At 40.8% G+C, this 15,150-nt stretch overlaps 2 protein-coding genes across 8 annotated transcripts in view; both read right to left on the bottom strand.

Moving 5' to 3' along the window:
• epb41l5 (erythrocyte membrane protein band 4.1 like 5) overlaps positions 1-412 on the bottom strand; it is a 33,930-nt gene extending 33,518 nt beyond the window's left edge. For 4 of the 6 annotated variants that reach the window (XR_003834272.1, XR_003834271.1, XR_003834275.1 and 1 more), the window contains exon 1: positions 214-405. The gene's annotated coding sequence lies outside the window, so the exon portion shown is untranslated. Of the gene's footprint in view, positions 1-213 lie in introns of all 6 variants that reach the window. The other 2 variants (XR_003834273.1, XR_003834274.1) reach the window with 2 other exon arrangements.
• A 1,770-nt stretch (positions 413-2,182) lies between these two features.
• The window catches only part of ptpn4a (protein tyrosine phosphatase non-receptor type 4a), a 73,243-nt gene continuing 60,275 nt past the window's right edge, over positions 2,183-15,150 (bottom strand). For both annotated transcript variants that reach the window (XM_029458589.1, XM_029458590.1), the window contains exons 19-27: positions 14,896-15,052; positions 13,479-13,645; positions 11,337-11,427; positions 11,076-11,137; positions 9,698-9,844; positions 8,865-8,993; positions 6,892-7,040; positions 6,205-6,340; positions 2,183-6,105 (exon numbers count right to left, since the gene is read on the bottom strand). In XM_029458589.1, the coding sequence (XP_029314449.1) occupies positions 5,698-6,105; positions 6,205-6,340; positions 6,892-7,040; positions 8,865-8,993; positions 9,698-9,844; positions 11,076-11,137; positions 11,337-11,427; positions 13,479-13,645; positions 14,896-15,052 (1,446 nt within the window). In that variant the 3' untranslated portion in view covers positions 2,183-5,697. The remainder of the gene's footprint in view (positions 6,106-6,204; positions 6,341-6,891; positions 7,041-8,864; positions 8,994-9,697; positions 9,845-11,075; positions 11,138-11,336; positions 11,428-13,478; positions 13,646-14,895; positions 15,053-15,150) is intronic.

Below are 15,150 nucleotides of genomic sequence, written 5' to 3'. Positions count from 1 at the left end.
AAAGCAACAGGTGTGCGCTTGTTTTATAGCATGAGCTAACCGTTAGCAACGAACTCACGCAAGCAAAACACAAGACTCCGACCTTACAAGCGTGTCCCGTACAGCAAAACAAACGCCGCCTTTTGCTCAGAAAGCTCCATCCGACACACACACACACACTTGCTCCGCGGCCACTTGTGGATCCGTGTAGGTCTAGATAAAAGGCGTACTTACAAAAACCTCCTCGTATGAATTCACGGTGAAAGCACGTCCGCTTGCATTGTAGACGACTAAACAGCAACATAGTATATTTCCATGGTGTGTAACGTGTTTCTCTTTCTTACTTTTTCCCACCTCGTTACCTCTGCTGGATAATTTTCTCTCCCAGATCCCAACAAAAAGTAGCAGGCAAAGCTTTCCTCAGGATGTGACGTCACAATAAATCCCTAACAAAAACGTAATTAGCATTTTTAAAGCGACACACCTTTTAGTTTGAACTGGTGTAGTTAAATTATATTTTTTTTTTTATAATTTCCTTACCTAATAAAAAACACCACACTTAATTGTTGTAACCCTGGCTGTTTATATTTAAAATATTAATATTTTCAATTATGGTGTAATTTCTCAAACACGGCTGCTTAAATACATTAAAGTTATATATAATCAAATATAAAAATAACAATACATCCATACCATCATGAAACAGTTTTAATGACATTTAAAACTTCCAGTATTAAGAAGATTGGCCTCTTCACTAAATGGAGCCGCCACACAGCGTTGTCACCGCTACTGTGTATGAAGACGGTTGTCACCAGTGGACAGCAGCACCCCCTTCTGGTTAGCTTGGGAATAATGTTCTGAAAACGTGTCCAGACTGTATAACAGACCTGTTTGACCTGTGGTTCATGTAGAGTTTAGAGGTCATTGAGCATTTAGAACAGCAGAGTAGCATAGTGTGTACTCAAGGCAGTGCTTAAATTAGTTTCCTTCCCCTGTCGACAAGTATTTTTTAAGTTTTAAGTGTCTTTTTGACAACATTCAATCCCTCCCAAGACCAGGGATTGCTATCAAATTTATCCCGACTCTCACCTTATTAATTATTTTTAATTTACAATATGAAATATCAATAAATATGAAATATAAAAATGTATTTTTTTCTGAAGCACAGCACTGTTCCTAATGGTGCACATTGAAAGCTTCCTTGTTACCATCAGGCAGACGAGACAAGGAGCCTGGCTGCACGCACCTCCAGACTCAAGGACAGTTTTTACCACCAAGCAGCCAGGCTTCTCAACCTCCAGACCCACAGACACACCCTCTCACTGTCTGCACTACATAAATATAAATAAATATTATTATTTACAGTACTGCACAACCCCCCCTTCTTTTCATGTACATAAGCTATATTGTTTTTGTTATTAGTTTTAACTTAAATTGTATATAGTACTTTTCTTCAAAATATTTTATATATTTTATTTTTGACAGCTGAGCTGACATGCTGTCTCTCTCAGACATATTTCATTGTACCGTTGACCCTGTGTTAATTTACATATGACAAATAAAACTTGAAACTGAAGCTTTGCCAACATCTAATGAAATGTCCAGTTACAGTATACTGCCTCAAAACTGTGCCTATTCGCTGCACAACACTCATAATCTCCTACTAATACAGTAATATGCTGGTATATAACCCAGCTGTGGTGTTTTTGTTTTTGCTTTAGGGCTTTAATGTGAGCAATAGTGCCCGAGGAGATAGTTAGCTCCAAAGTACCATATGTTATTCACTTAGTGAGAATGTATGCTTAGACAACCTACTTTCACAGTATTTTCCTCACAACTGAAACCTATTTTCTTTCTTACTTCTTTCAGTAAGTTAGTTTTTTTTTTCTTTGGAGCCTGCCATTACAGAGACTTAGCATTTTGGCTACCTCATGTGACTAATGGCTTCACTCGCGGACAAAATTGAAACTGTCAAAAATATAAAATAATTGATTCTGCTCGTGGTCTTTAGCTCTGGTGCCATCTTTTTCATATGCTCGCCGCTCACTCTATAACTTTGCCCAACCTCACTTTTACAGTGTGGTAAAAGCAAAGGCATCTGAAGGCACGTCTCCATGCTTTGACAGACAAGCTTTAATTGTTCATAATCAAGCTTATAGACAAAGCACAGTAAAAACCATGATACCAAAAAGAAACAAGCAACTGAGGACAAAGGTTTTTATGACACAGGTAGGAGTTAACCAAGGGTATAATACGGTAAAACATTTCTCATTCTTTTGTGATTCATTATATATACACACTCGCTGTTATAGATTATTATCTCAAAACAAAACAATAATTTTTTGAAATAGCAGTCTTGAAAGACACACCATTTGTGTCACATTTGAATTATCCAAAAAGGGAAAAAGAAAAATCAAAAAATCAAATAAAAACAAAATCTTTCTGCTCACAAATGATTTTCCCTTTTATTTTAAAGATTTTTTTTTCATATACAACATTGTATTTACACGGTCTAGTATTATTTACACAAATTAACAAGTGGCACTGTGTAGTTAGAAGTTCTTTTCTTTTTTTTCTTGTTCCCTACTGGTCTTATTAAAAAATAAAAATAAAAAGACAAAATAAAATAAAAAAGAACTGATTTTAACAATGCTGTATGTCGCCAACCTTTTTTTTCATTTTTTTTTTTTCCAGTAGCACTACCTGCCACTCAGCTTTCTACAAAGTGCTGTCCTTTCCCTACCCAACTAGAGCTGTTTTCATCTTTACAAAAATACAACTAACCCGATGTCTGATCAGTAACCTAAACGCACAGACAGTACCAATTATGTTATAACAACAAAACACTTTCAACACAGACATTTTGTGCAGATGGAAACTCTGGCAGCCTTGATTTATCAATTATTAACTTTTCACTGCGGGGCCCAGGTTTTATTTTCCTTTTAGAAATTGTCAAGGTTTTTTTATTTGACTTGTTATTGATGCCACTTTATCACGAGGCTCTGTAACTGAATGGTTGTTTTAATATAAGCTCATACATGTAGGTTCTGCCAATAAGAAATAAAAACATTTAAATCAGTCAGTCATTGCCTCAGTTTGGAAAACAAGCTACTGTACCGATGGTATTCTGCTTAGATGTGTCATTTGCCTTTTGGCTATGCAGAGAGTGGGATCCATGTATAATGATCCAAAATAGAGGCATCTGGGGAAGAACAATGAGAAGAATGTACTGTGGATGTTGCGTGGGCTCTGCTCAAATGACTGTGTTGCCTGAGAGAAGGCAGATTTTGGGAGAGGACAGCAATATAGGAGAGATTAAAAAAAATAAAAAATAGAGCGAGAAGAGGAAAGCTAGGCTCTTCTTGATCCCACCTCTCTGTGTGGCAAAGTATGATTCAGCAGTTTTGAAAGGGGTGGTTTGAAATGTTTCACAGGAAAAGATTCAGCCTTGTTTTTATGACAGACTTAAAAAAAAATAAAACACTCTGCAAGAAAGCTCTATCTGAGTTTCTTCAGAAGAACTTGAGATCGGGTTAGATTAGGTTTGTGGCTTTATGGCACAACCCTTCATTCCAGTTAACGGACAAGCAGGCCTAGACCAGACAACTAACAAACTAGATGTTAGAAATGGAGGAGGGAGAGGTACAGAGAAATAGAAAGACAGAAATCTGAGAACACGCACTCACACTCACAGCAGTAGGTTTTTCCAGCAGAATCCAATGACAGCAGGTAACGAAGCAGCCAGTAAGAACAATATCTCAAATTATGAAGAGGCTACACTTCATTCCATACCACTATGTAAAGTACAATGGCAACTTGATGCTGGGTTTTGTGAATTAAAAATTCAAATCATCACTTCTTGTCACACATCATCTTGGCTTTAAAAACAACATGTGCCTTAAAATGAAGTACCATTGGGAAGGATTACCAAAAAAAGAGAAGATTATTGGTTGAATGTTTGTGCTGCTACTTTGAACTGTCACCTGTTCTCTGGCAGACAGACAGCAAAGGTCGGTTTAAAGCTGCGCTCCAGTGACCTCTGAACCTCACTTCGAATCAAATAAAAAGTATTTAATGAAATGAAATTTTCCTTGGAAAAACAAACTTACTGAGTTCAATGCCGGTTCATACGCCAGCTCACAAATGTATAAGGAGAGAAACAATGATTCAAATGTCTTGACCCTCTGTATGTATAACACATGTAGGGAGGTCAATGGAGGGAGCCTTTAAAGTCATGTTTTTACAATTCAAACTAAGGTTGAGATCAGTTCACGGTCAATTCGGCACGCAATTCTAAAAATTAAAATAAATACTGATTGCATAAAAATTCTAGCAGTTTTCATCCATTTGAGAACTAATGAACGATTCTGGTGTCTGATATGTTGTGGGGTTCTCTGACCACTATTCGCTTCTCAGGTTTGAACATATTGACCTGGACAAACCAGTGAGAGGGAAGCCACAGAGCTTCAGTGGGGATGTGTTGTCAGTGTCTGGCTCAAGGACACATCAGCAGGGACCCAGGGTTTGATTTAAATATCAAATTGACTGCATGTGAATTTGAAGAGAGAAATGAACTGACCTCAGCCTCGTTTCTTAAGCTTCATCAGCCACGACGGCTGGGAAATAACTTAGTAACTCAGTGAGGCCGTGTGTCTACCGGGGCCTCTCTTTATAACACCGTCTTCGTCTTCCTTATTAATGTGCTGCTGAGCATTATGCGATGTGAATTTGTTTTCAATTCTGAAAGTTTACATTTTCTGTCATTGTGTCTTTCAGTGGGAGGTCTAGAGTAGAGTGACCAAAGTGAAAGAGAGGTGCCGAGTAAACACCGGCCCTGAGGATTGTAAACCACTTATGTTCTTCACCACCCCAAACGACGAGCGCTTCAGAGCGCGTGCGTCTGTGGAGCTCAAAAACACAGCACAAAGCAGAATCAAGAATACAACTTGCCACAGCATTGAACAAGAGGTGAGACACAAAGTGCTTTCAGCTGTCCATCTGTCAGTCTGTGCTGTCAGGAACTTAGACGGGGAAAGCTGAGAAAGATAAAAACCAAGTACAATAAATTAAATCAGTTTGTTTTCCCCCCCCATGGAAAGCAAAAGAAATAAAGAAGTAGTTAGAAGAAGAGGAATCGCACTACTTTACTACCTAAAATTTAATCAGGAAAGCATGAAGCTCTAGATTCATACAAACAAACATACACGTTTTTTTTTGTTCAGTGGACAGGGTTCGACACAAACTAAAACACAATAAATACTCTTTCTGAGGAACAAAAGATAAGGTATATCTCTTTATCAGCTAAAAGGACACTAAAAAAAGGCAGGTCCGTCTGGCAGACTCGCTCAGAAGGGGACTGGGCAACCCTTTGCGGAAAAAAAACTTTCCGTCCATGGGGGGCGGCCCTTCCCCTTCGTACTTATGGCACTACAGCAATTCCCCATCCACATTTTATTCTCTCGTACTTTTATCTTTTCGTTCTTTGAAGACTTTTTTCTTTACCCGGAACATACAATATCCCCTAATGGTACCTATTCAACACAGCTGGGTTTCTTTTTTATTCTAGCTTGTCCATGACTTTCACGTTTGTTTGTTTGTTTGTTCGTTTGCGTGTCTTTTTCCATTTGTGTCAGCATAAAGTGCAACAGTGCTTTTGTTCTCTCCTCCGGCCACCTGGCGTCCTCCTGGTAACCCCAGATGACTGCCAAACGTCAAAAGTCAGGGGTTAGCAGGATCAGGGTCAGGGTTCTCGCTGGTCACACTGACGGCGCTCGCAGCGCTCGCGGCGCTTGCAACGCTTGCAACGCTTTGTTCCTCCCCTTCTTCCTCCTCGTCATACTCCTCCTCCCCATCTTCTGTCACTTCCCCCACATCCAGCACCTCCACCTCTTCGTCGTCATCATCCTCTTCATCCAGACCTCCTTCCAGCAACTCCACCGCAGCCGCCTCCCCGTCTTCCGTTGCTTCCATCTCTGCTCCTTCTCCCGCCTTCTGCTGCCCTCTCTCCTCCTCCTCCCCGTCCTCGTCCACCTTTTCTCTCAGCTGGTAGACGACGGTCCTGAATGGTTTGACCAGGCCCTCCTCGTAGACTCTCAGGATGGCCTCACATACAAAGCGGTACTGGCTCTGACAGAGACAGAGAGACAGATTTTTAGCGGATGTTTTTTAAGTGGCTGAGAGCAGCGAGACAGACAGACAGACAGACAGACGGATGTGTCAACATACAGGTGTTTGTATCATCATGGCCCTCTGGTCTCTCATGGTCCTGACGATATCGAGAGGATACACTGGCTGGCCGCACTCCATAAGACACAACGCCGTCTCCATGGTGATCAGAACCCCTGTCCTACCAATCCCCGCACTGGGAAAAAAAGACGAACAGAGTATTAGAGTCGAGATGAGTTAAATATGGCTACCTTCAGAAAAGTGGCCGAGGTTTGAACAGTGTGAACAGCACATCACATGGAATATGATCATTTTTATTCAATTTCGATTTGGGGCACTTTCATATGTGCTCCTAAATCAGATACAGGTGTTATTTATGCAATGTGACATCAGTCTGAACGGTCACATTGGAATTCATGCGATTTAATGTCACTGTAGATTAACATTAGTCATAATTCTGCGCTGGCGGGAGTTACTTGGAGAATACAAACATGGAAGACGGCTGCGATGGAGGCAGTCAGTGGAGGGAATGTGATCGTTATAATCTGCCGGCTAACACAGCATATCGACTAAAACGCTGACTTCAGTGGGATCCACGTTTAGTACGGTACGACACCGTGCTGCATGTGATGTCTGTTATTGTGCTTTTGCTCATGCGGGTCTGGTCACAGCCAAACAAAAATAATCTGATCTGAGCAATAAATCAACACGAAGGCTTGCAGTGCGAACTATTCACAGAAAGTGTACCTGCAGTGCACCACCATCGGATGGTCCTGTCCCGCACGTTTGGTCCGCACCAGACCCACAAAGTCCAGGAAATCAGTGGAGTCATCAGGAACGCCGTGGTCTGGCCAAGCCAGGTACTGAATCTGGGTAAGCTCTCTCTGCTCTTCACTCTGAACAAACACACACACACATACACACACGTTGTTATTGTATTTAATGTGGGCGAACTCCTAGCATGTTTCATTGAGCTCTGTGTCCTAGGAGGAGACTGCTCAGCCCCCTTTAAACGTGTTATGAAACGGGCAGCGTGAATAGCAAACTTGGCTGGGCCACTTGGTGATGTACGTTGTTCTTTCCCATTCTATCAAACACCAGACACTGAAGATTTCTGCAACTCTCCAACAAAATGTACATTTTATGTTGCTGCAATTAACCTATAAATAAATGTCAAGCTTTCTCTTTTGTTCATTCAAAAGAAAAACCGACAAACAGTGAACTATAGCAAGGTAATGTGTACTCAACATAATGCTGCCGTTTCATGTGTGACTCAGAGCCCCCGTGTTCCTCTTTAATATTGCCTCGCTTCATCGCCATGGTAACACATCCATCTCCATGGCAACAATCACAGGCAGAGGAGAATGCTAATTGCCTCCTCCTACAGCCGTATATTTCAAAGGTCACGATACATAGGCGACACACGGGGAAGTAATCAGGAGGACACAGCCCGCAGGAAATGACGAGAAGCACTTGATCCGCCATTAAAAGTTAATTTACATGTTGCCTCGCCCACCTACGCTCAGGGGAAGAGGGACATTATGTCCCCTCTAAAACCTTGAAAAGATCACTTCCTCAGTTACTAACCTAAACAAAAGAAATCCAAAAAGGTGTGAGAAGCTTTCATGAAATACTTTCAGAACCTTCAATAAAACTGAAGACTTTCCCTCCCTCTTTTATTGTCTTTCTGATGATTTCTGTCAGTATTTCAATCTGTACGAGTTTATACATTTCTTAACCCCACTTCTTTTATTTATTTACTCATATTTCCTTAATAAATATAACACCTGACTTCCAGCAACTTCCTGTACTACTCCAAGGACCACTTTAAATATTCTTGAGAGAGAATAAAATGTCCTTTTCGATTAGATTTTGTCCTCAATATTGGCATGGTAGATGACATGTCACATACATTATATGACACAATGATATTGCACCATTTTGCAACTGAACACAAATAAAAGCTTTCACTTTAGAAGACGCCACATAAAAGTCTAACATATCATGTTGAAGAAAGCCTGTAAACTTCTCTCCATTTTCTGTTTTTCAAACTAACATGGTCCCACTCTCTGCTCCTCTCTCCCTGTTTGTTTTTTTTCTTCCTCGCTCCCCATTTCAGCAATGTGACTGACTGGGGGTAGTTGGGTTGTCATGGTAACCAGATCCCAATACGTGGCTTGCATGGTGCAGCGGGAGCCAGAAAAAGAACAGCCCACACTGGTCACTATGGCAACACACCTCCTCAGGGTCCTCGGCAGCTCATCCTTCCTGAGACGCTGGTCCCTCGCTTTGATTGGACAGCAGCGTCCCTCTCTGTGACGCCTTCGCCCTCTTCTTTACCCTGCTCTGCTTCTTTCTCTTGTTGCTCTCATTTGGAGCTAATTTTCCTGTTTGGTCAATTTTGTTTTTCTTTTGAGTGTGAGTGTGAGTGTGAGTGTGAGTGTGAGTGTGAGTGTGAGCGTGAGCGTGAGCGTGAGTGTGAGTGTGAGTGTGAGCGTGAGTGTGAGCGTGAGCGTGAGCGTGAGCGTGAGCGTGAGCGTGAGCGTGAGTGTGAGTGTGAGCGTGAGCGTGAGTGTGAGTGTGAGTGTGAGTGTGAGTGTGAGTGTGAGTGTGAGCGTGAGTGTGAGTGTGAGTGTGAGTGTGAGTGTGAGTGTGAGCGTGAGTGTGAGTGTGAGCGTGAGCGTGAGTGTGTGTGTGAGTGTGAGTGTGTGTGTGGTTACCGGTGTGTGCTCGAGGGTCATCTCCCGGACCAGAAAGGCAGAGTTGCCCTCTTCATTGTGGCACGTTACTGTAAAGTCTCCGTAGGTGGCGCTGCTGTCTGGATTGGGCCAGTACTGATGACACTTCACCTATAAAACACAGACAAAGTATTTCTGTTTACAACTGAACTTTTACATTTACTTAACAGGGCACCACTGTCATTCTCAGCTCAGGGGTCAGAGGTCAGGCTTCAATCATTTAAAACCTCCAGTGGCATGTTTAGATGATAATTCTCAAAATTTCCTGTAACAGGTCTTTCCTTTGGAAGTAAACGCCTCTTTCTAACATCAAGAGACATGAGCAAACTGCATGTTTGAACATTCACACCTACTTTGAAAACAATAGCACAAGATCTCTTAATCATCAAAGTAACATAACTTTTACTCACTTTGTGTATTTAAAGAATATTGCTCAAATGAAAACAACACACGAACAATGTGTTGTAAATGATGAAATATTTTTGAAATAAGAAGCAATTACTTACTAAATGTGCAATTCATGACATACAGCCATTATTTTGGCACTAAACAGACTCACTCAACATCAGAGATTTCTAAAAATGTCAAACCTGGGTTTTATCAAGGCTAGTCAAAAACGATGCAGCACTCTCTTTATGTTCGAGTGTCAGGCTTTATTGTGTAGTTGCGTCCAGCAATGCCTCATGTACAGTCAAGGTTTTTTGAATTTTTTTCAAGGGATTCACAACCCTCAAAAACGTATTAAATTATTTTCAACATGCCGCAGTCCATATGTGCTTTCCAGTCCTCATCTTTTGAATAATTACTCTACGTACCCGTCCTCTCTCGACCTGTGTAGTCAGCATGACCACCATAGATGAGCCCTGCTCCCACGTCATTTGCCAGAAGTCGGGGCAGGTGCTGGGCAGGGGGCCCTGGCATGCTATGTAGCGGTTAATAAGACTCGAGGCTGGAATCTCCATCTACAGAGAGAAACACACAGACATTGAGATACAGAGATATTAGGTTGCAAAGATCTCACTTTACAGCTTCTCTTTCTAAATTGTGTTCTATTGAAAGGGCGTGCTTTGTGTGTTTTCAGCTGTGCAGAAAGCAAAATGTTCTCAAGTTACTCTAAAAAGGTACAACCCCTTCCAGACAAGCTCTTCAATACTTTAACGTGCTGGCAAGGTAGCAGCGTTTGGACTCCTGTCTGAAAAAGTCTCTGAGTCACTCACAGTAACATTATTGTGACACTAACATTTTAATTGGATGCCATCCCTTAAAGCCAACACAAGCAGCACAAGGTTGAATAAACAGAGAGATATGTTGATTGGGAGTCTTGTTGCAACATCTTCAGAGCGCTGCCGTACATTTTCCAATTATTTTTTTATTTCTTAATGACATAAGGAAGAAGAGGTTGTCGAGGACATTCTTCTCATGTCAGATCAGTGTAAGCAATGTTTACCACACAATAGGGTGCAAAAGTATAACACCACCTGTAGTCATCAGACAATTATTCTCTCAAAATTCTCATTGCATCAAAGCCAACTGCTTACAGGACGAATATCCAAACACTTTACGTAGAGAGGAAATAGAAATGAACTGAACGTCTTGTCATTTTTAACTATGCCTGGCTACTGTCAGTAGGACGCAGGATTTATTCTATCTAATAAATGATGACATTGATAAGAAAATGTAAAGTGTTGATTAGACGAGTGAGAAGGCCCCGGACTTCACGCTCACAAAGAGCCTTAATTAAGCCATAGAGAGAAACAATCATTAGACTCAAAAATCTGTGATAAAAATCCATCTGTGATGCAGAAAACTGACTCATTATTGTCCTACTCACTGCTGTTTTTGGTGGGGTACTTTATTATTATAAAAAAGGTCCTACCTTGTTCTATACAGCCATTACAGGGGATTCATTTAACAAAGACCCAACTCTGACTTACACAAAAAGCATTACTTAAACAGATGTCTGAGAGGGGTTTAAAATAATAGCATCCTTAAGCTGCTGATGGCTAAATTGGCTAGCTCAAAAACTTTAAGTCACAATGTTTTTAGCTTGTGGTTAATTCATTCACCAGTATGGCGACCATAGTGTTTCAACATGTGTTTTGAAAGTTAACAAAACAGACCACCCAACGAGCCTCAAATGAGCAAAACGCAGAGATATTGTTGAAAAAGAAAGATGAGGAGGAACAAACTCACATTGATGTAATTTGCATTGATGTAGTCATCTGTGCTTTTCAGAATGACCCGCGTTGCATCATCTGCAGAGGAAGAGAAAAAGATAAGAAAGGGGGTGAGATTATAGATAGAAAAAAGACAAAACAGTTGACAAAGGAAGAAAGAAAAGATTTCAAGAAGGAAAACATGCATGGATAAGAGAGAGAATATCAGGGAAGGAACATCGGTACATATTTAAATGCACAGGCCCACAGAAATAGACAACCGTGTGCAGTCACGTACAAGGAGAGATGTCTCTGTAGCGATTTTTGGAAACGTTCTGAGGTAATTTGGCACACAGCATGGTCATCCCCGGCCTCTTCCTGTACAGTTGCTGTAAGAAAAGGAACACAAATCTACATCACAGGAAGAAGATAAGTAAACACCAAATATTACTTTGCCCCGTTTGTCATGTAAATATGCACAAACGTCTATGAGGGTTCAAATGTATGAAAATACATGTGCATGAGCGTTTTCGTGCAATGACTTTGGGTTCATTTATGTGTCCATGTGTGTTTTTAGCTAGTGATTAGAAGTGATAAAGGACAGGAAGTTACGGGAATGTGAAGGAGAAAAAACGTGTGACGAATGCTCGACAAAATAAAAGAAATCAATCAATCGAAAACAATTCCACAATTTTTGTGTGTATCTCTATGTGAGCATATACAGTGAAGGAAATACCGGTAAGTATTTGATCTCTTGCTGACTTTGTAAGTTTGCCCACTTACAAAGAAATGAACAATCTATCATTTTAATGGTAGGTGTATTTTAACAGTGAGAGACAGAATATCAAAAAGAAAATCCAGAAATTTACATCATATAAAAGATATAAATTGACTTGCATTTAATGGTGTGAAATAAGTATTTGATCCCCTTGCAACCAACAAGAATTATGGCTCCGACAGACCTGTTAGATGAGTCCTCTCGCTTTAAGAAAGTACTCCTAATGTCAACCTGTATAAAGACACCTGTCCACAGAATCAATCAATCAGATTCCAACCTCTCCACTATGGGCAAGACCAAAGAGCTGTCTAAGGACATCAGGGACAAAACTGTGGACCTGCACAAGGCTGGAATGGGCTACAAGACCATCAGCAAACAGCTGGTGCGATTATTCAAAAATGGCCCGCAAGGTCCCCCTGCTCCAGAAGGCAAATGTACAGGCCCGTCTGAAGCTTCCAATGAACATCTGAATGATGAAAAGAAGGCTTGGGAGAAGGTGATGTGGTCAGATGAGACCAACATTGAGCTATTTGGCATCAACTCGACACGTCGTGTTTGGAAGAAGAGAAATACTGACTATAACCCCAAGAACACCATCCCCACCGTCAAGCATGGAGGTGGAAACATTATGCTTTGGGGATGTTTCACTGCTAAGGGGACAGGACGACTCCACCGCATCGAGGGGAGGATGGACGGGGCCATGTACTGTAAAATCTTGGCCGATAACCTCCTTCCCACAGCCAGGACACTGAAAATGGGTGGTGGATGGGTCTTCCAGCACGACAATGACCCAAAACATACGGCCAAGGAACAAAGGAGTGGCTAAAGAAGAAGCACATTAAGGTGATGGAGTGGCCAAGCCAGTCTCCGGACCTTAATCCCATAGAAAATCTGTGGAGGGAGCAGAAGCTTTGAGTTGCCAAACATCAGCCTCGAAACCTGAAGGATTTGGAGAGGATCTGCACAGAGGAGTGGACCAAAATCTCTCCTGAGATGTGCACAAACCTGGTGACCAACTACACGAAATGTCTGACCTCTGTGCTGGCCAACAAGGGTTTCTCCACCAAGTACTAAGTCATGTTTTGCAAGGGGATCAAATACTTATTTCACACCATTAAATGCAAATAAATGTATATATTTTATATGATGTACATTTCTGGATTTTCTTTTTGATATTCTGTTAAAATACACCTACCATTAAAATGACAGACTGTTAATTTCTTTGTAAGTGGGCAAATTTACAAAATCAACAAGAGATCAAATACTTATTTCCTTAGTTACGGCCATTGTAGGTAAAACATTATTTGAAAGAATTACGGAGCCGGGGAGGGAGGTAGTATTCCAAGAAGAAAATCGGAATTTCTGATTATTAAAGTTGTACATTTCAGAAAAAAAAATTGTAATCATGTATATGACAATCTAATGAAATAATACTTTGCAATTGGATTCAACAATAGGGAAATAATAGTGATTTTAGCCCAGAATCACCATATCATAAGCAGCCAGACTTTTGCCGTAGAAATTGCTGTAAAATGGGCCCATTCGCAAGAAAATAACATACTGATTTGGATAATGAGACTGCTATTTTTAATTAAATTAATGTAAATTTGTCATTTTAATCTCAGAGAATGTGTGTGTTTATTTCTATGTCTTTGTGCTTACATCGAACTGTGCCAGTATGGCTCCACTGATCAGGCCTTCCTTCAGTGTGACCATGGAGTCCCTCAAAGCATGCTGGTCTAGCTGGGCGGGGTCCTGAGGGGACTTCTCAGGGATATACTGAAAATCTGGCTCCGAGTCCGCCTTCTCCTCCACCACGTCATAGATGGCTGAGAGGGACAGAGAAGAAAATACGTCACGGTTTATGTACACACAGCTGGTTGTGGCCCGGGAAAGGTGATTTACCTGGACACTTGTAAACAGTGTTCAAGATAAAGAAACGCTACAAGTCACAAACAAAGCACTGCACCATAGGAAGATACAGTGCATCTATCCGCAAATATCTATATGCCGAAATTTCAGAAAAACAGCTAAATCAAATAATGTGAATTGACAGGCATTGATGCAATTTCATATCTACTCTGACATAAGAGAGGAAATAATCCATAAAGCCCTCTTTGACCCAGTTATAATACCAAGAATTTCCATGTTTCATCATTTTTAAAAGCTCCCCTCCCACTTCACTGGTGCTGATTTAAGAAAACGATTCCCATCTTTCTTCACAGTGACTACATATAGCTGAGCTGTGCAGAAAGCAAAATGTACAACTTCATACATCTCCTTTAAATTACCAGAGTGAGATCGAGCGGTCCAGAAAAGAACAGAAGGGTGGTGACCAGATGTGTAGCTGTTATTCTTCAGGAGCGGGCTGCACCAGGTGTCCGTGTGTTACACTTTGCATAGTTATCACTTCATCACAAGGTTTCACAAAGTGGAGATTTATGAAGTAGTTCTTACGTAGAGATTAGCTCTTACTGGGGTTTATAAAAGTGCTTGCGTGGATGGGATTTTTTTTTGAGAAAAAGTTTGGACGAGGCCCTGACTGAAGGGTTTAGGAATAGCTGGGTAACTTGTAAATGAGGTGACGCATGTGCTTAGTTCTGCAATTTCGTCCCTCATTTGAAATTATTTTTATTTTTCAACAACAACTAGTAAAAACAAACAAACAAAAAAAGTTTAAATTAAATATAAAAAAAAAAAAACATACAAAATGACGCAACTGACAACAGGAAAAATAAACACAAATATATAAAATAACTATCTAACTAATTTAGGAAAAGAAAGTAAATGGGGGGCTAGTTTCGAACGATCATAAGCTTAATACCTTAAGGTAGCAAGGGGATAGATGTGACGATTGACAGCATCATAACATACAGTTGTAGTAGTCCATTTCAAAGATGAAATATACAGGTGGCCAAAATAACTGCAATATTTTACAATCTAATACCAACAACAAAAGCAGTAAACATCTATTTTAGATTGTGTCAACATACTGGGATTGAATTACATTGAACATTTTTCCTATTTTTTCTTTAACCATCCCTTAAACGTGGAGATCCAACCAATGGGAACAACTCACCGTTCGGTCTGACCAATAGTATGAGCTCTCCAGAATGGCTCTCACAGCTGGCTTTGATGAACATGACCACCTGGTCGTGGGTGTGGTCCGAGATGTCCCGTCCGTTAATTAAGACCACCTGGTCACCCTCGTTAAGGCGAGGCACACACAGGTCGGCCTGAGGGAGAGGGAAACAAAGGAGGGCAAAGGTCAAAGGGAGAGTAGAACAAAGAGAAAAGCAAAATGGAGACACAATGAGAACGGTGAGATAAAACC

Source organism: Cottoperca gobio, chromosome 21 (genome assembly GCF_900634415.1).
Source record: "Cottoperca gobio chromosome 21, fCotGob3.1, whole genome shotgun sequence".
Classification (NCBI taxonomy): domain Eukaryota; kingdom Metazoa; phylum Chordata; class Actinopteri; order Perciformes; family Bovichtidae; genus Cottoperca; species Cottoperca gobio.
Note: the sequence above shows the minus strand (reverse complement) of the source record. Positions and strands in the feature narration are given on the sequence as shown.